Source organism: Bufo bufo, chromosome 2 (genome assembly GCF_905171765.1).
Source record: "Bufo bufo chromosome 2, aBufBuf1.1, whole genome shotgun sequence".
Classification (NCBI taxonomy): Eukaryota; Metazoa; Chordata; class Amphibia; order Anura; family Bufonidae; genus Bufo; species Bufo bufo.
The window spans coordinates 809,927,879-809,950,058 of NC_053390.1; the positions used below are offsets into that span (position 1 = coordinate 809,927,879).

The 22,180-nt window shown below is 40.8% G+C and overlaps 1 protein-coding gene across 1 annotated transcript in view; it reads right to left on the reverse strand.

Moving 5' to 3' along the window:
• Window positions 1-22,180, reverse strand: part of LOC120990488 (kyphoscoliosis peptidase-like) — a 51,651-nt gene that overhangs the window by 11,920 nt on the left and 17,551 nt on the right. The window contains exons 4-6 of the mRNA XM_040419332.1: window positions 20,767-20,884; window positions 19,523-19,714; window positions 5,264-5,454 (exon numbers count right to left, since the gene is read on the reverse strand). Coding sequence (XP_040275266.1) covers window positions 5,264-5,454; window positions 19,523-19,714; window positions 20,767-20,884 — 501 coding nt within the window. The remainder of the gene's footprint in view (window positions 1-5,263; window positions 5,455-19,522; window positions 19,715-20,766; window positions 20,885-22,180) is intronic.

The following is a 22,180-nucleotide window of genomic DNA, read 5'->3' on the forward strand; positions in this document are numbered from 1 at the left end:
GCGTGTCTTTTCAGCTACAGCTCAAGGGACGTGTCTTTTCAGCTACAGCTCAGGAGGCGTGTCTTTTCAGCTACAGCTCAGGGGGCGTGTCTTTTCAGCTACAGCTCAGGGGGCGTGTCTTTTCAGCTACAGCTCAGGGGGCGTGTCTTTTCAGCTACAGCTCAGGGGGCGTGTCCTTTCTGCTGCACCTCTCTCCCTATCACAGCTGAGGAGGCAGTTGAAGGATGGAACTGAGCGTGTGTGACCACCTCAGCATGGTGGACAGAGAAATAAGAAAAATAGAAAGCAGCAGGTGGCGCTGTACAGATACATTTTATTGAATAGCTCAGTGGCTATACCCAATTTTCTAATACATGCAATTTCAAAAGTATTCAGACCCAGATGCTGGGATCACCTTTTTAAGGAATAACATCCATATTAGTTTGCAAAAATCTCCCACTTGCAAAAGAAATAAAAAAATAAAAACAAGAAATAAAATATCTGTGTTGGCTAACATGGCGGTGGTCAGGCTGACATATTGATGGTCAGAGCTGAGCCTGGTATACCAGAAGGTGTCCATACCAGGAGAGTCCTCGCTGTCCTGGGTAACGCTGGGTTCACACATGAGCGGACTGGATGGAACGCTCTGTATGCGCGATTCTACGGGCATCTCACATACGCGGCTCCTGTGCAAGGGAACGCCCATTGTCGCGCGTTCCCGGAGGTCTATGTACAGGAACGCGCGACACTACGCCCCAAAGAAGCTCCTGTACTTCTTGTGGCGTAGGGCGATTTACAGCGCGTTCGTACGCGCTGTAAAGCGCTCAGGTGAGAACCATTCCCATAGGGAATCATTGGTTCTTGCCTGTTGAGCGTTTTACAGCGCGTAGGAATGCGCTGTAAAACGCTCAGGTCTGAACCCAGCCTAAAGGTGTTGAGAGATAAGAACAAGGATTAACCTGGTGCCAACTGCTGCCAAGAAAGCACCCGCACCGATAGCCTGCAAATCCGGGATAATAAACAGCTGCTCCATGGAACAATAAATTGTGGGCGACCTTTGAATTTCATTTTCCATCGCTATTTCAAGTTGACAATAGAAATAATAAAGGACATATTAAATCTGGGTCTTTGCATGGATCAGTCAAGATCTACGGTTATTACTTCTTCCTCTGGGGAGAGGTCAACATGGAAAACCACGTTTCTCAGAATTGTCCTGAGAGCTTGAATATGCTGAGAACAAGGGGTTAATAAATGTTTCCTAGTTGGCTAATGGGGTGGTTAGTGGGCTATAGGGATACTTAGGGTTAATGATAATATACTTGGTTAAGGGGTTAATACATATTATACCTCATGGACTAAGGTGAATAGAATACTACATTTAATATCCCTGGTGGCCTAGTGTAAAAGTATCAACCCTGGTTGTCTAGGGTGGATTATGGATTCAGTGGTTAGCACTGGTGCCTCCGCTGGGAACAGCAAACGATGATAATGGGGGTCATTTATCAAAGACGAGCGTTTTACACCGGTCTGAGATAGCTGCTGCTGTAGCATTCTCCTAATTTATGATGAGACGGAGGCCTTGTCATAAATTACATAGTCGCGTCCTCCAGCAGACCGTGCGCCTAGATCAAAATCTACTCCTGTCCCTGACTGAAGTAGTTATCAATCACTATTTATGAATGGAAACATGCGTAAAAGTTAGAGAATTTGGCGTCCTTAGCCAAACCCTGCCATGCCCCCACCACTCCCAGGGACGTGCAGAATTTTTATGCCTACAACTGGTGTAAGGAGCCATAATAAATGACCCCCAGTGTCTGTAAAGCTCTGCGGAATATGGCAACCCTATATAAAGTAGTAAAATGACCTGATGTCCAGTGAGGAGTGGGTATGTGACGGTGACCTAGAGTCTATTAAGGGAGGGTATGTGAAGGCTATCTGGTGCCCAGTGAGGAGGAGGTAAGGAACGGTGACCTGGAGGCTCCACGGGAAGGTTATCTGGTGTCCACTGAGGAGGAGGTAAGGAACGGTGACCTGGAGGCTCCACGGGAAGGTTATCTGGTGTCCACTGAGGAGGAGGTATGAAAAGGTGACCTGGTATCCAGAGAGGGGGAGTATGGGGAGGTGACCAGTGTCCAGTGAGGTAGGGGTATGGGACGGTTACCTAGAGTCCATTAAGGAGATGTTGACCTGATGTCTAGTGAGAAGAGAATATATAAAGGTGACCTGGCTTCCAGTGAGGATGGTGTATGGAAAGGTGACCTGGTCTTCATTGATAGTAGGGGGTTAGGGTGTGCAGAAAGCTGACCTGATGTCCAGTGAGGAGTGGGTATGTGACGGTGACCTAGAGTCTATTAAGGGAGGGTATGTTAGGGTGACCTGGAGACTATTGAGTACAAGAAAGGTGAACTGGTGTTCAGTGAGGAAGAGGTAGGGAAAGGTGACCTGGAGGGTCTACAGGAAGGTTATCTAGTTTTCACTGAGGAGGAAGTATGAAAAGATGACCTGGTATCCATTGGGGCAGGGGTATGGGAAGGTTACCTAGAGTCCATTAAGGAGATGTTGACCTGATGTCTAGTGAGAAGAGAATATATAAAGGTGACCTGGCTTCCAGTGAGGATGGTGTATGGAAAGGTGACCTGGTCTTCATTGATAGTAGGGGGTTAGGGTGTGCAGAAAGCTGACCTGATGTCCAGTGAGGAGTGGGTATGTGACGGTGACCTAGAGTCTATTAAGGGAGGGTATGTTAGGGTGACCTGGAGACTATTGAGTACAAGAAAGGTGAACTGGTGTTCAGTGAGGAAGAGGTAGGGAAAGGTGACCTGGAGGGTCTACAGGAAGGTTATCTAGTTTTCACTGAGGAGGAAGTATGAAAAGATGACCTGGTATCCATTGGGGCAGGGGTATGGGAAGGTTACCTAAAGTCCATTAAGGAGATGTGGGCCTGACGTCTAGTGAGAAGAGAATATATAAAGGTGGCCTGGCGTCCAGTGAGGATGGGGTATGGAAAGGTTACCTAGTCTCCAGTGTAGAAGAGGAATGGAAAAGTGACCTGGTCTCAAGCGATGAGTAGGTATGGAAAGGTGATTTGGTCTCCAGTGATGAAGAGGTATGGCAAGATGGCGTAGTCTCCATTGATGAGGAGCTATGGAAAGGTGACCTGGTCTCTAGTGACGGGAAGGTATGGAAAGGCGAGTGTGGAGTTCAGTAAGGAGTGGGTATGGTAAGGTGACCTGGGGTCCAGTAAGGAGGGGTTATGGGAAGCTGTCCAGTAAGGAGTGGGTATGGTAAGGTGACCTGGGGTCCAGTAAGGAGGGGTTATGGGAAGCTGTCCAGTAAGGAGTGGGTATGGTAAGGTGACCTGGGGTCCAGTAAGGAGGGGTTATGGGAAGCTGTCCAGTAAGGAGTGGGTATGGTAAGGTGACCTGGGGTCCAGTGAGGAGGGGTTATGGGAAGCTGTCCAGCAAGGAGGGGGTATGGTAAGGTGACCTGGTGTCCGTAAGGACGGAGAATGGGAAGGTGAAGTGCAGCGAGGAAGGGGAAAAAAGTAGTTTATGTGTGTATGAAGTGAGCATATGTAGGTAGGTTGCATGCCATCCAGGGTGGAGGGGTATATGTAAGTGTCCAGCCGGTATACCGTTACATAGTGTGTCCTCTCCCTTTCTCTCATTTAGCTTCTATCGTCCTGCCCCAGGAGGATTAGTATAGAACACATACCCTGAGGTTACTCTCTGGAAGTTAATAATCACAGCACAGAAAATAGAAATAATACAATATCTAAATCCGAGACTTCTAATATTTACACTCAAGGCGCGTCTTTTTGATACAGTTTGCACTGAGATCCCACATAATCCTATAATGCCTACGCTCAGCATAACTGAAGAAATAATTGGAGCGCCTGCTGGTATCCACCTCTGCCGCAGCCGCCCCTCTCATTTATACAGCACCATGGCTATGTTCCTCTGTGTAATACCGTCTCCTCAGCTCAGAGATCTCGGCGGGTTTTATACAAAAGGAGATTTGTATCCTGAGGAGCCACAAGAAAAATTATGAAACAATGCGGATTTCCCATCTTATTGCAGTAAAGAGTATAACATGTATCCAGCAGAGTAACCCTTTAAGGAATTGTCTGGTAACTGGTCCATATTGGGTTGTCTGGTTTGAAGAGTGGCTGCAAGAACATCTCAATAGTTCTGGAGGACCCGCCATACCCATGGATTACCCAGGATTCAATGCTTCATTTCTCCCATGGTGGTGGGGCTGCAGAAAAACCTCCTACCTGCTGACCATGGTGACCTTCAGATGAAACTCTTTTTAGGGGATTCTTCCAAATAGGACTAGTCCCTTAACCTTATGGACAAACCAGGTGGAAACTTCCATAGGTTCTATAATGACTGCCATTATGTACTATACATATCTACAGTTGACGATGATGTCATGATTCATAGGCAGAAGACACAGTGGACTCCAACCACCATGATGTAACCGAAGCTAAGCATGTTTTTAGGGAGTAGCAAATGTGACCTTAACTTGAGCAAAAGGGAATTTAAGAAAAAATGCCCTAAGTTTCCCTTTCAAATAAGAGCAAATATTATTCTTTTACCTTTTTTTTTATAGCTAGGCTCCACCCCCGAGGAGCATGTATAAGGAACTTTTTTAAGTTTTCCCTCCCTAATATAGTAGTATTAAAGAAAATCTATCATTTGGCTGTATTTCATCTTTTTTTGCTGATGCCCTGCGAGCCCATCAGCTGCTGTTTTTGGTAGTCATAGGTATCTAGGGTATAGAAAACAGCTGGAACTGGTAAGTATTAGGGCTCATTCACACGACCGTATGAATGAGTCCGCATCTGTTCCACAATTTTGCGGAACGGGTGCGGACCCATTCATTTCAATGGGGCCGCAAAAGATGCGGACAGCACAGCAACATTGTTCCGTTCCGCGGCCCCGCGAAAAGTATAGAGCATGTCCTATTCTTGTCCGCAATTGCGGACAAGAAAAGGCATTTTCTATGAGAATGACGGCCATACGCGGTTCGCGAATTCCGGAACGCACACGGGCTGGTATCCGTGTTTTGCGGAGCGCAAAACACATACGGTCGTGTGAATGTAGCCTAAGAAAGGCAGCATTCCTTATGATATTTGAGGACTGCTCTTCTTCTTCTTCTCTAATTTATTTGTGACAGAAGCTCCAAGAAGCTTTAAGGTGTCTTAATAATTGGGTATTAAGAACTCTTTAATTTCACCTCTACTTGACCTCACAAAAGAGACAATTTCGCCATGTTGTACCTGTTGTAAGGCGGAACACTTTTGGATTGATGATGAAAAGCTGGAGCCTGAAGAACTCAGAGGTCTTGAAGATTTTCTGCTCGAAATCTTCAAACGAAACCGTAGACTCAAGCAGTTGCCAAGTCGGGTCATCGGGCCAATGCGTTTCTATGAAGTCCTCGGGATCGGTCAGGAAGAAAAAGTCTTCATATCTACAAGAAACAGGAGAAGGGATTGAAGTGGAATATGAGGAGGTGCCAGATAACCCTTCACAGGCCACTCATCACAAGCCCCTTAAAGGGATACAATATACAGGAGCCCTAACAGCTGCATGTAGTTCGTATGTTCCCCTGATGTTCATATGAGGGTCCAAAAATGTAAAAGCTTGTGATAGATGACACTATATGGGTTCTATAGTATTACAACGGGTATACCGATTACTACCATCCTCACACAGTGCTATTACTATACTACCACCATACAGAGTATAAATAACAGTACCACACAGTGCTATTACCATACTACCACCATACAGAGTATAAATAACAGTACCACACAGTGCTATTACTATACTACCACCATACAGAGTATAAATAACAGTACCACACAGTGCTATTACCATACTACCACCATACAGAGTATAAATAACAGTACCACACAGTGCTATTACCATACTACCACCATACAGAGTATAAATAACAGTACCACACAGTGCTATTACTATACTACCACCATACAGAGTATAAATAACAGTACCACACAGTGCTATTACCATACTACCACCATACAGAGTATAAATAACAGTACCACGCAGTGCTATTACCATACTACCACCATACAGAGTATAAATAACAGTACCACACAGTGCTATTACCATACTACCACCATACAGAGTATAAATATCAGTACCACACAGTGCTATTACTATACTACCACCATACAGAGTATAAATAACAGTACCACACAGTGCTATTACCATACTACCACCATACGGAGTATAAATAACAGTACCACACAGTGCTATTACCATACTACCACCATACAGAGTATAAATAACAGTACCACACAGTGCTATTACCATACTACCACCATACAGAGTATAAATAACAGTACACACAGTGCTATTACCATACTACCACCATACAGAGTATAAATAACAGTACCACACAGTGCTATTACCATACTACCACCATACAGAGTATAAATAACAGTACACACAGTGCTATTACCATACTACCACCATACAGAGTATAAACAACAGTACCACACAGTGCTATTACCATACTACCACCATACAGGTTATAAATAACAGTACCACACAGTGCTATTACCATACTACCACCATACAGGGTATAAATAACAGTACCACACAGTGCTATTACCATACTACCACCATACAGGGTATAAATAACAGTACCACACAGTGCTATTACTATACTACCACCATACAGAGTATAAATAACAGTACCACACAGTGCTATTACCATACTACCACCATACAGAGTATAAATAACAGTACCACGCAGTGCTATTACCATACTACCACCATACAGAGTATAAATAACAGTACCACACAGTGCTATTACCATACTACCACCATACAGAGTATAAATATCAGTACCACACAGTGCTATTACTATACTACCACCATACAGAGTATAAATAACAGTACCACACAGTGCTATTACCATACTACCACCATACGGAGTATAAATAACAGTACCACACAGTGCTATTACCATACTACCACCATACAGAGTATAAATAACAGTACCACACAGTGCTATTACCATACTACCACCATACAGAGTATAAATAACAGTACACACAGTGCTATTACCATACTACCACCATACAGAGTATAAATAACAGTACCACACAGTGCTATTACCATACTACCACCATACAGAGTATAAATAACAGTACACACAGTGCTATTACCATACTACCACCATACAGAGTATAAACAACAGTACCACACAGTGCTATTACCATACTACCACCATACAGGTTATAAATAACAGTACCACACAGTGCTATTACCATACTACCACCATACAGGGTATAAATAACAGTACCACACAGTGCTATTACCATACTACCACCATACAGGGTATAAATAACAGTACCACACAGTGCTATTACTATACTACCACCATACAGAGTATAAATAACAGTACCACACAGTGCTATTACCATACTACCACCATAAAGAGTATAAATAACAGTACCACACAGTGCTATTACCATACTACCACCATACAGAGTATAAATAACAGTACCACACAGTGCTATTACCATACTACCACCATACAGAGTATAAATAACAGTACCACACAGTGCTATTACCATACTACCACCATACAGGGTATAAATAACAGTACCACACAGTGCTATTACCATACTACCACCATACAGGGTATAAATAACAGTACCACGCAGTGCTATTACCATACTACCACCATACAGAGTATAAATAACAGTACCACACAGTGCTATTACTATACTACCACCATACAGAGTATAAATAACAGTACCACACAGTGCTATTACCATACTACCACCATGCAGAGTATAAATAACAGTACCACACAGTGCTATTACTATACTACCACCATACAGAGTATAAATAACAGTACCACACAGTGCTATTATCATACTACCGCCATACAGAGTATAAATAACAGTACCACACATTGCTATTACCATACCATACTACCACCATACAGAGTATAAATAACAGTACCACACAGTGCTATTACCATACTACCACCATGCAGAGTATAAATAACAGTACCACACAGTGCTATTATCATACTACCGCCATACAGAGTATAAATAACAGTACCACACATTGCTATTACCATACCATACTACCACCATACAGAGTATAAATAACAGTACCACACAGTGCTATTACCATACTACCACCATACAGGGTATAAATAACAGTACCACACAGTGCTATTACTATACTACCACCATACAGAGTATAAATAACAGTACCACACAGTGCTATTACCATACTACCACCATACAGAGTATAAATAACAGTACCACGCAGTGCTATTACTATACTACCACCATACAGAGTATAAATAACAGTACCACACAGTGCTATTACCATACTACCACCATACAGAGTATAAATAACAGTACCACGCAGTGCTATTACCATACTACCACCATACAGAGTATAAATAACAGTACCACACAGTGCTATTACCATACCACCACCATACAGAGTATAAATAACAGTACCACACAGTGCTATTACCATAGCACCACCATACAGAGTATAAATAACAGTACCACACAGTGCTATTACCATACCACCACCATACAGAGTATAAATAACAGTACCACACAGTGCTATTACCATACCATCACCATACAGAGTATAAATAACAGTACCACACAGTGCTATTACCATACTACCACCATACAGAGTATAAATAACAGTACCACACAGTGCTATTACCATACTACCACCATACAGAGTATAAATAACAGTACCACACAGTGCTATTACCATACTACCACCATACAGAGTATAAATAACAGTACCACACAGTGCTATTACCATACTACCACCATACAGAGTATAAATAACAGTACCACACAGTGCTATTACCATACTACCACCATACAGAGTATAAATAACAGTACCACACAGTGCTATTACCATACTATCACCATACAGAGTATAAATAACAGTACCACACAGTGCTATTACCATACTACCACCATACAGAGTATAAATAACAGTACCACACAGTGCTATTACCATACTACCACCATACAGAGAATAAATAACAGTACCACACAGTGCTATTACCATACCACCACCATACAGAGTATAAATAACAGTACCACACAGTGCTATTACCATACCACCACCATACAGAGTATAAATAACAGTACCACACAGTGCAATTACCATACCACCACCATACAGAGTATAAATAACAGTACCACACAGTGCTATTACCATACCACCACCATACAGAGTATAAATAACAGTACCACACAGTGCTATTACCATACTACCACCATACAGAGAATAAATAACAGTACCACACAGTGCAATTACCATACCACCACCATACAGAGTATAAATAACAGTACCACACAGTGCTATTACCATACCACCACCATACAGAGTATAAATAACAGTACCACACAGTGCTATTACCATACTACCACCATACAGAGAATAAATAACAGTACCACACAGTGCTATTACCATACTACCACCATACAGGGTATAAATAACAGTACCACACAGTGCTATTACCATACTACCACCATACAGAGAATAAATAACAGTACCACACAGTGCTATTACCATACTACCACCATACAGAGTATAAATAACAGTACCACACAGTGCTATTACCATACTACCACCATACAGAGTATAAATAACAGTACCACACAGTGCTATTACCATACTACCACCATACAGAGTATAAATAACAGTACCACACAGTGCTATTACCATACTACCACCATACAGAGTATAAATAACAGTACCACACAGTGCTATTACCATACTACCACCATACAGAGTATAAATAACAGTACCACACAGTGCTATTACCATACTACCACCATAGAGAGTATAAATAACAGTACCACACAGTGCTATTACCATACTACCACCATACAGAGTATAAATAACAGTACCACACAGTGCTATTACCATACCACCACCATACAGAGTATAAATAACAGTACCACACAGTGCTATTACCATACTACCACCATACAGAGTATAAATAACAGTACCACATAGTGCTATTACTATACTACCACCATACAGAGTATAAATAACAGTACCACACAGTGCTATTACCATACCATACTACCACCATACACAGTATAAATAACAGTACCACACAGTGCTATTACCATACTACCACCATACAGAGTATAAATAACTGTACCACACAGTGCTATTACCATACTACCACCATACAGAGTATAAATAACAGTACCACACAGTGCTATTACCATACTACCACCATACAGAGTATAAATAACAGTACCACACAGTGCTATTACCATACTACCACCATACAGAGTATAAATAACAGTACCACACAGTGCTATTACCATACCACCACCATACAGAGTATAAATAACAGTACCACACAGTGCTATTACCATACTACCACCATACAGAGTATAAATAACAGTACCACACAGTGCTATTACCATACTACCACCATACAGAGTATAAATAACAGTACCACACAGTGCTATTACCATACCATACTACCACCATACAGAGTATATATAACAGTACCACACAGTGCTATTACCATACTACCACCATACAGAGTATAAATAACTGTACCACACAGTGCTATTACCATACTACCACCATACAGAGTATAAATAACAGTATCACACAGTGCTATTACCATACTACCACCATACAGAGTATAAATAACAGTACCACACAGTGCTATTACCATACTACCACCATACAGAGTATAAATAACAGTACCACACAGTGCTATTACCATACTACCACCATACAGAGTATAAATAACAGTACCACACAGTGCTATTACCATACTACCACCATACAGAGTATAAATAACAGTACCACACAGTGCTATTACCATACTATCACCATACAGAGTATAAATAACAGTACCACACAGTGCTATTACCATACTACCACCATACAGATATAAATAACAGTACCACACAGTGCTATTACCATACCATACTACCACCATACAGAGAATAAATAACAGTACCACACAGTGCTATTACCATACTACCACCAAACAGAGTATAAATAACAGTACCACACAATGCTATTACCATACCATACTACCACCATACAGAGTATAAATAACAGTACCACACAGTGCTATTACCATACCATACTACCACCATACAGTGTCTATATAACAGTACCACACAGTGCTATTACCATACTACCACCATACAGAGTATAAATAACAGTACCACACAGTGCTATTACCATACTACCACCATACAGAGTATAAATAACAGTACCACACAGTGCTATTACCATACCATACTACCACCATACAGTGTCTATATAACAGTACCACACAGTGCTATTACCATACTACCACCATACAGAGTATAAATAACAGTACCACACAGTGCTATTACCATACTACCACCATACAGAGTATAAATAACAGTACCACACAGTGCTATTACCATACTACCACCATACAGAGTATAAATAACAGTACCACACAGTGCTATTACCATACTACCACCATACAGAGTATAAATAACAGTACCACACAGTGCTATTACCATACCATACTACCACCATACAGAGTATATATAACAGTACCACACAGTGCTATTACCATACTACCACCATACAGAGTATAAATAACTGTACCACACAGTGCTATTACCATACTACCACCATACAGAGTATAAATAACAGTATCACACAGTGCTATTACCATACTACCACCATACAGAGTATAAATAACAGTACCACACAGTGCTATTACCATACTACCACCATACAGAGTATAAATAACAGTACCACACAGTGCTATTACCATACTACCACCATACAGAGTATAAATAACAGTACCACACAGTGCTATTACCATACTACCACCATACAGAGTATAAATAACAGTACCACACAGTGCTATTACCATACTATCACCATACAGAGTATAAATAACAGTATCACACAGTGCTATTACCATACTACCACCATACAGAGTATAAATAACAGTACCACACAGTGCTATTACCATACTACCACCATACAGAGTATAAATAACAGTACCACACAGTGCTATTACCATACTACCACCATACAGAGTATAAATAACAGTACCACACAGTGCTATTACCATACTACCACCATACAGAGTATAAATAACAGTACCACACAGTGCTATTACCATACTATCACCATACAGAGTATAAATAACAGTACCACACAGTGCTATTACCATACTACCACCATACAGATATAAATAACAGTACCACACAGTGCTATTACCATACCATACTACCACCATACAGAGAATAAATAACAGTACCACACAGTGCTATTACCATACTACCACCAAACAGAGTATAAATAACAGTACCACACAATGCTATTACCATACCATACTACCACCATACAGAGTATAAATAACAGTACCACACAGTGCTATTACCATACCATACTACCACCATACAGTGTCTATATAACAGTACCACACAGTGCTATTACCATACTACCACCATACAGAGTATAAATAACAGTACCACACAGTGCTATTACCATACTACCACCATACAGAGTATAAATAACAGTACCACACAGTGCTATTACCATACCATACTACCACCATACAGTGTCTATATAACAGTACCACACAGTGCTATTACCATACTACCACCATACAGAGTATAAATAACAGTACCACACAGTGCTATTACCATACTACCACCATACAGAGTATAAATAACAGTACCACACAGTGCTATTACCATACTACCACCATACAGAGTATATATAACAGTACCACACAGTGCTATTACCATACCATACTACCACCATACAGTGTCTATATAACAGTACCACACAGTGCTATTACCATACTACCACCATACAGAGTATAAATAACAGTACCACACAGTGCTATTACCATACTACCACCATACAGAGTATAAATAACAGTACCACACAGTGCTATTACCATACTACCACCATACAGAGTATATATAACAGTACCACACAGTGCTATTACCATACCATACTACCACCATACAGTGTCTATATAACAGTACCACACAGTGCTATTACCATACTACCACCATACAGAGTATAAATAACAGTACCACACAGTGCTATTACCATACCATACTACCACCATACAGAGTATAAATAACAGTACCACACAGTACTATTACCATACTACTACTATACAGAGTATAAATAACAGTACCACACAGTGCTATTACCATACTACCACCATAAAGAGTATAAATAACAGTACCACACAGTGCTATTACCATACTACCACCATACAGAGTATAAATAACAGTACCACACAGTGCTATTACCATACTACCACCATACAGAGTATAAATAACAGTACCACACAGTGCTATTACCATACTACCACCATACAGAGTATAAATAACAGTACCACACAGTGCTATTACCATACTACCACCATACAGAGGATAAATAACAGTACCACACAGTGCTATTACCATACCATACTACCACCATACAGAGTATAAATAACAGTACCACACAGTGCTATTACCATACCATACTACCACCATACAGTGTCTATATAACAGTACCACACAGTGCTATTACCATACTACCACCATACAGAGTATAAATAACAGTACCACACAGTGCTATTACCATACTACCACCATACAGAGTATAAATAACAGTACCACACAGTGCTATTACTATACTACCACCATACAGAGTATAAATAACTGTACCACACAATGCTATTACCATACTACCACCATACAGAGTATAAATAACAGTACCACACAGTGCTATTACCATACCACCACCATACAGAGTATAAATAACAGTACCACACAGTGCTATTACCATACTACCACCATACAGAGTATAAATAACAGTACCACACAGTGCTAATACCATACCATACTACCACCATACAGAGTATAAATAACAGTACCACACAGTGCTATTACCATACTACCACCATACAGTGTCTATATAACAGTACCACACAATGCTATTACTATACTACCACCATACAGAGTATAAATAACTGTACCACACAATGCTATTACCATACTACCACCATACAGAGTATAAATAACAGTACCACACAGTGCTATTACCATACTACCACCATACAGAGTATAAATAACAGTACCACACAGTGCTAATACCATACCATACTACCACCATACAGAGTATAAATAACAGTACCACACAGTGCTATTACCATACTACCACCATACAGTGTCTATATAACAGTACCACACAATGCTATTACCATACTACCACCATACAGAGTATAAATAACAGTACCACACAGTGCTATTACCATACCATACTACCACCATACAGAGTATAAATAACAGTACCACACAGTGCTATTACCATACTACCACCATACAGTGTCTGTATAACAGTACCACACAGTGCTATTACCATACTACCACCATACAGAGTATAAATAACAGTACCACACAGTGCTATTACCATACTACCACCATACAGAGGATAAATAACAGTACCACACAGTGCTATTACCATACTACCACCATACAGAGTATAAATAACAGTACCACACAGTGCTATTACCATACTACCACCATACAGAGTATAAATAACAGTACCACACAGTGCTATTACCATACTACCACCATACAGAGTATAAATAACAGTACCACACAGTGCTATTACCATACTACCACCATACAGAGTATAAATAACAGTACCACACAGTGCTATTACCATACCATACTACCACCATACAGTGTCTATATAACAGTACCACACAGTGCTATTACCATAATACCACCATACAGAGTATAAATAACAGTACCACACAGTGCTATTACCATACTACCACCATACAGTGTCTGTATAACAGTACCACACAGTGCTATTACCATACTACCACCATACAGAGTATAAATAACAGTACCACACAGTGCTATTACCATACTACCACCATACAGAGTATAAATAACAGTACCACACAGTGCTATTACTATACTACCACCATACAGAGTATAAATAACAGTACCACACAGTGCTATTACCATACTACTACCATACAGAGTATAAATAACAGTACCACACAGTGCTATTACCATACTACCACCATACAGAGTATAAATAACAGTACCACACAGTGCTATTACCATACTACCACCATACAGAGTATAAATAACAGTACCACACAGTGCTATTACCATACTACCACCATACAGAGTATAAATAACAGTACCACACAGTGCTATTACCATACTACCACCATACAGAGTATAAATAACAGTACCACACAGTGCTAATACCATACCATACTACCACCATACAGAGTATAAATAACAGTACCACACAGTGCTATTACCATACTACCACCAGAGTATAAATAACAGTACCACACAGTGCTATTACCATACTACCACCATACAGAGTATAAATAACAGTACCCCACAGTGCTATTACCATACTACCACCATAGAGAGTATAAATAACAGTACCACACAGTGCTATTACCATACTACCACCATACAGAGTATAAATAACAGTACCACACAGTGCTATTACCATACTACCACCATACAGAGTATAAATAACAGTACCACACAGTGCTATTACCATACTACCACCATACAGAGTATAAATAACTGTACCACACAATGCTATTACCATACTACCACCATACAGAGTATAAATAACAGTACCACACAGTGCTATTACCATACTACCACCATACAGAGCATAAATAACAGTACCACACAGTGCTATTACCATACTACCACCATACAGAGTATAAATAACAGTACCACACAGTGCTATTACCATACTACCACCATACAGAGTATAAATAACAGTACCACACAGTGCTAATACCATACCATACTACCACCATACAGAGTATAAATAACAGTACCACACAGTGCTATTACCATACTACCACCAGAGTATAAATAACAGTACCACACAGTGCTATTACCATACTACCACCATACAGAGTATAAATAACAGTACCACACAGTGCTATTACCATACTACCACCATAGAGAGTATAAATAACAGTACCACACAGTGCTATTACCATACTACCACCATACAGAGTATAAATAACAGTACCACACAGTGCTAATACCATACCATACTACCACCATACAGAGTATAAATAACAGTACCACACAGTGCTATTACCATACTACCACCATACAGTGTCTATATAACAGTACCACACAATGCTATTACTATACTACCACCATACAGAGTATAAATAACTGTACCACACAATGCTATTAACATACCATACTACCACCATACAGTGTCTGTATAACAGCACCACACAGTGCTATTACCATACTACCACCATACAGAGTATAAATAACAGTACCACACAGTGCTATTACCATACTACCACCATACAGGGTATAAATAATAGTACCACACAATGCTATTACCATACTACCACCATACAGAGTATAAATAACAGTACCACACAGTGCTATTACCATACTACCACCATACAGAGTATAAATAACAGTACCACACAGTGCTATTATCATACCACCACCATACAGAGTATAAATAACAGTACCACACAGTGCTATTACCATACTACCACCATACATTGTCTGTATAACAGTACCACACAGTGCTATTACCATACTACCACCATACAGAGTATAAATAACAGTACCACACAGTGCTATTACCATACTACCACCATACAGAGTATAAATAACAGTACCACACAGTGCTATTACCATACCATACTACCACCATACAGAGTATAAATAACAGTACCACACAGTGCTATTACCATACTACCACCATACAGAGTATAAATAACAGTACCACACAGTGCTATTATCATACCACCACCATACAGAGTATAAATAACAGTACCACACAGTGCTATTACTATACTACCACCATACAGAGTATAAATAACAGTACCACACAGTGCTATTACCATACTACCACCATACAGAGTATAAATAACAGTACCACACAGTGCTATTACCATACTACCACCATACAGAGTATAAATAACAGTACCACACAGTGCTATTACCATACTACCACCATACAGAGTATAAATAACAGTACCACACAGTGTTATTACCATACTACCACCATACAGAGTATAAATAACTGTACCACACAATGCTATTACCATACTACCACCATACAGAGTATAAATAACAGTACCACACAGTGTTATTACCATACTACCACCATACAGAGTATAAATAACAGTACCACACAGTGCTATTACCATACTACCACCATACAGAGTATAAATAACAGTACCACATAGTGTTATTACCATACTACCACCATACAGAATATAAATAACAGTATCACACAGTGCTATTACTATACTACCACCATACAGAGTATAAATAACAGTACCACACAGTGCTATTACCATACTACCACCATACAGAGTATAAATAACAGTACCACACAGTGCTATTACCATACCATACTACCACCATACAGAGTATAAATAACAGTACCACACAGTGCTATTACCATACTACCACCATACAGAGTATAAATAACAGTACCACACAGTGCTATTATCATACCACCACCATACAGAGTATAAATAACAGTACCACACAGTGCTATTATCATACCACCACCATACAGAGTATAAATAACAGTACCACACAGTGCTATTACTATACTACCACCATACAGAGTATAAATAACAGTACCACACAGTGCTATTACCATACTACCACCATACAGAGTATAAATAACAGTACCACACAGTGCTATTACCATACTACCACCATACAGAGTATAAATAACAGTACCACACAGTGCTATTACCATACTACCACCATACAGAGTATAAATAACAGTACCACATAGTGTTATTACCATACTACCACCATACAGAGTATAAATAACAGTACCACACAGTGCTATCACCATACTACCACCATACAGAGTATAAATATCAGTACCACACAGTGCTATTACTATACTACCACCATACAGATATAAATAACAGTACCACACAGTGCTATTACCATACTACCACCATACAGAGTATAAATATCAGTACCACACAGTGCTATTACTATACTACCACCATACAGAGTATAAATAACTGTACCACACAATGCTATTACCATACTACCACCATACAGAGTATAAATAACAGTACCACACAGTGTTATTACCATACTACCACCATACAGAGTATAAATAACAGTACCACACAGTGCTATTACCATACTACCACCATACAGAGTATAAATAACAGTACCACATAGTGTTATTACCATACTACCACCATACAGAGTATAAATAACAGTACCACACAGTGCTATCACCATACTACCACCATACAGAGTATAAATATCAGTACCACACAGTGCTATTACTATACTACCACCATACAGAGTATAAATAACAGTACCACACAGTGCTATTACCATACTACCACCATACAGAGTATAAATAACAGTACCACACAGTGCTATTACCATACTACCACCATACAGAGTATAAATAACAGTACCACACAGTGCTATTACCATACCACCACCATACAGAGTATAAATAACAGTACCACACAGTGCTATTACCATACTACCACCATACAGAGTATAAATAACAGTACCACACAGTGCTATTACCATACTACCACCATACAGAGTATAAATAACAGTACCACACAGTGCTATTACCATACTACCACCATACAGAGTATAAATAACAGTACCACACAGTGCTATTACCATACTACCACCATACATTGTCTGTATAACGTACCACACAGTGCTATTACCATACTACCACCATACAGGGTATAAATAACAGTACCACACAGTGCTATTACCATACTACCACCATACATTGTCTGTATAACAGTACCACACAGTGCTATTACCATACTACCACCATACAGAGTATAAATAACAGTACCACATAGTGCTATTACCATACTACCACCATACAGAGTATAAATAACAGTACCACACAGTGCTATTACCATACTACCACCATACAGTGTATAAATAACAGTACCACACAGTGCTATTACCATACTACCACCATACATTGTCTGTATAACAGTACCACACAGTGCTATTACCATACTACCACCATACAGAGTATAAATAACAGTACCACATAGTGCTATTACCATACTACCACCATACAGAGTATAAATAACAGTACCACACAGTGCTATTACCATACTACCACCATACAGAGTATAAATAACAGTACCACATAGTGCTATTACCATACTACCACCATACAGAGTATAAATAACAGTACCACACAGTGCTATTACCATACTACCACCATACAGAGTAATTATTTCTTGGCTGCAAATATGAGCTGAAGGTTTTTCAGGTTTGCCTGCCATTAAAATGAATGGGACCGGCCGTGAACTTGCGGTTCGCTAACATTTGATCGCATTCGCGATCCGTCCCGACAGATGTTCATCCATCACTAATGATATCTACCATAACATCTTCCATATTGTAAGGTAAGCTCATTATTCACAGCCACCTAACCTTGGTAGAAATATTCTGCCTTGAAGGTCTACGGTGCCCGCTCCCCAGCAGGCGTCCAGGAGGTACCAGTGTCCAGCCAGCTCCACCGCGTTCCACATATGGTTAGACTTCGTCCTATGGAAACCCACGCTGTCACAGGAGTCTGCGCCTCGGCTGAACCCCGAAACCTCTCTGCAGTGTACTCCTGCCTCCCTGTAGGGGAGAAATGCGTCAGTGCTCTCAGGACACTCCAGAATAATGTGTGAGGCTCAGTGCAGGGTCTGAAGGGGCGGAGCATGATGGCAGGAGGGAAAGCCTGTGTCATTCCCCACCCCCTCGGGCTCTGCAAGTCTGCAGGTCATGTATGATGCCATGTAACCCTCGCCTTATCTCGTCGTGTTATGCAAAAACTGAGTATACGTAATATTCTTAATTTTCAGTTTATGCACGATTAGGCCCCAAATCTTGTAAGCTACACCCCAATACTGAGCCCTTTAACCAGAAGCTGTGCTGCACCAATCGTATGTAATTTCCTGTGGTTTAATGTGAAACTTACTCCATTATATTATAACTTCTTGGTATTTAAAGGGGCTTTCCAGGAGCTTAATATTAATGGCCCAACCACCAGGATAGGTCATCACTATCAGATTGGTGGGGGTCTGACCCCTGGCACCCCCAGCCATCAGCTGTATGAAGAGACTGCATTCCACTTCCTAGGCCAGTGATGTCACTTTCATCGGTCACATGGCCTGTGTGCAGGGCCGTCCCATTCAAGTGAATAGGTCTAGGCTGCAATACTAAGCACGTCCACTATACAATGTACGGCGCTGTGCTTGCTATGCTCCTCGGCCTCTTCAAACAGCTGATGGGTGGGTGCCAGGGGTCCTCTCCTGAGGATAGGTCATCAATATTGAACTCCTGAAAAATTCCTTTAAGCGGTTCCTCACTAGTCATCTGGGTTGGTCCACTATAGGGTTAATAAAGGTAATTTTTCACCTATCCCCCCTCTATTAACTTTTTAGGCTTTACTCTGAGTTGTCCAGAGGGAAAGCCTTCTACTACAGTACAAACAAGAAAGCGCACATTTAGCTCTGCTACATCTTTCCAATGTAATGGTCACTGGCATGAAGTCCTGTGATGGTCCCACAATGCGTTCTCTATGATTTCCTATAGAATGACAATTTGAGCTCTGCTACATCTGTGTGTTAATGGCATGCCGCCTGAAGCAGAAGGGCAGAGGATGCTTTGTACTATTATCCTCCTACCTACACATTTCTTTGCACAGCCCAGCGTAGCCGGCACACACCCCTCTCTTCTTCTCCAGAACATCTTCTGTTCTGTACAATTTCTGAGAACTTCCAAGAAATCCATCCACGTCATAACCTTGGGAAGAGAACAGAAATAAGGATGAGCGGTCACATGGAGTTTAATAGACGCTAAAAGGCTATCATTTAATATACAGTTGCTGTGGAAAGAATAAGGAAGAAATGCTCAATGCTTTTTTATCTTTACAGGTGCCGGTCATAGTGCCGGCGTCTTCTCATGTGGCACAGCGGTCTGTGGGCACCAGAATTCGGGTGCAATTGCTGGTTCCACTCCCTTTTACAGATCCTGTTCTGGTCCTACGTTACAGTAGGAGACATAAGGCCTCATGCACACCACTGCCGGCAGATCCGCAGATACCAGGAGTGTGCACCCCGCACTTTCATTGGTCCCTATTATAGAAATGACACAAATAGGACATGCTGTATAGTTTGCAGAACGTCCACATGGATGTGGACAGCACACGGAGGACATCTGTGTGCATTGCCCGGGAGCAAGGACAACTTTGGAGTATAGACATTTTTGGCCATTTGCCCCTATTGCTACTATGCAAAGCCATCAACTTCTGAATGGTTAAATTGCAAAGTTTTGGAGGGAAAAAACAGACACCCTGACCTTCTGACCGTCTGGTTTATGGTTAAAGACTTGTTTATGAGTGGAAAAACCGATAACCTTGTATTTAAAGTCTATGCAAGGCTATGACAGACTGAAATTGCAACATTGTTTCTGTTTAGGCTGTGCTTCTCCACTCCACCTCTCCAACTAGAAGGTTCCAGCTCAGCCAGAAACTGCATATAATTAGAGCAGTCGGAGCCCCTAGAGTTCTGCAGTTAGGGATCAGTGCTTAGTAGAAAGACTCTGCCAGACTGCATGAGCGACCAGAAGGGATATTCTGCCACAAAGTCACAGCCCTTTAATCAGAGAGCCAGCCAAACGATCAAGCCACAAAACTTGGGCCACCAGCCCTTTGGCCAGCCTTCTGAGAGAGCCTTTCCTCAGCATAAACCTTCTTCGGCCAGGGAGGAGACTGGAGAAGCCAGCCCTATGCCTCATATATATTTTTTTATTTTATGTTTTTTATTTAGATTTTTCATGTTTGCATTTTTGTGTCTTGTTTTGCACTTGAGTTCCTCCAATAGAGAAGCACCCCGGTTCACTGCAGACCCTGACCCTCTGGACTCATTTCCCATTGGTGTGCACCACGCCTTACCATCCCCTCCGGAGAGCAGCAGCACGTGGTGACACCTTGATGATTAGTGATGAGCGGCAGGGGCTATATTCGAATTCGCGATATTTCAAGAATATTTGGGCGAATATTCATCATCTTGTAAGCCTCATCAGTCAAGAACATGTTAC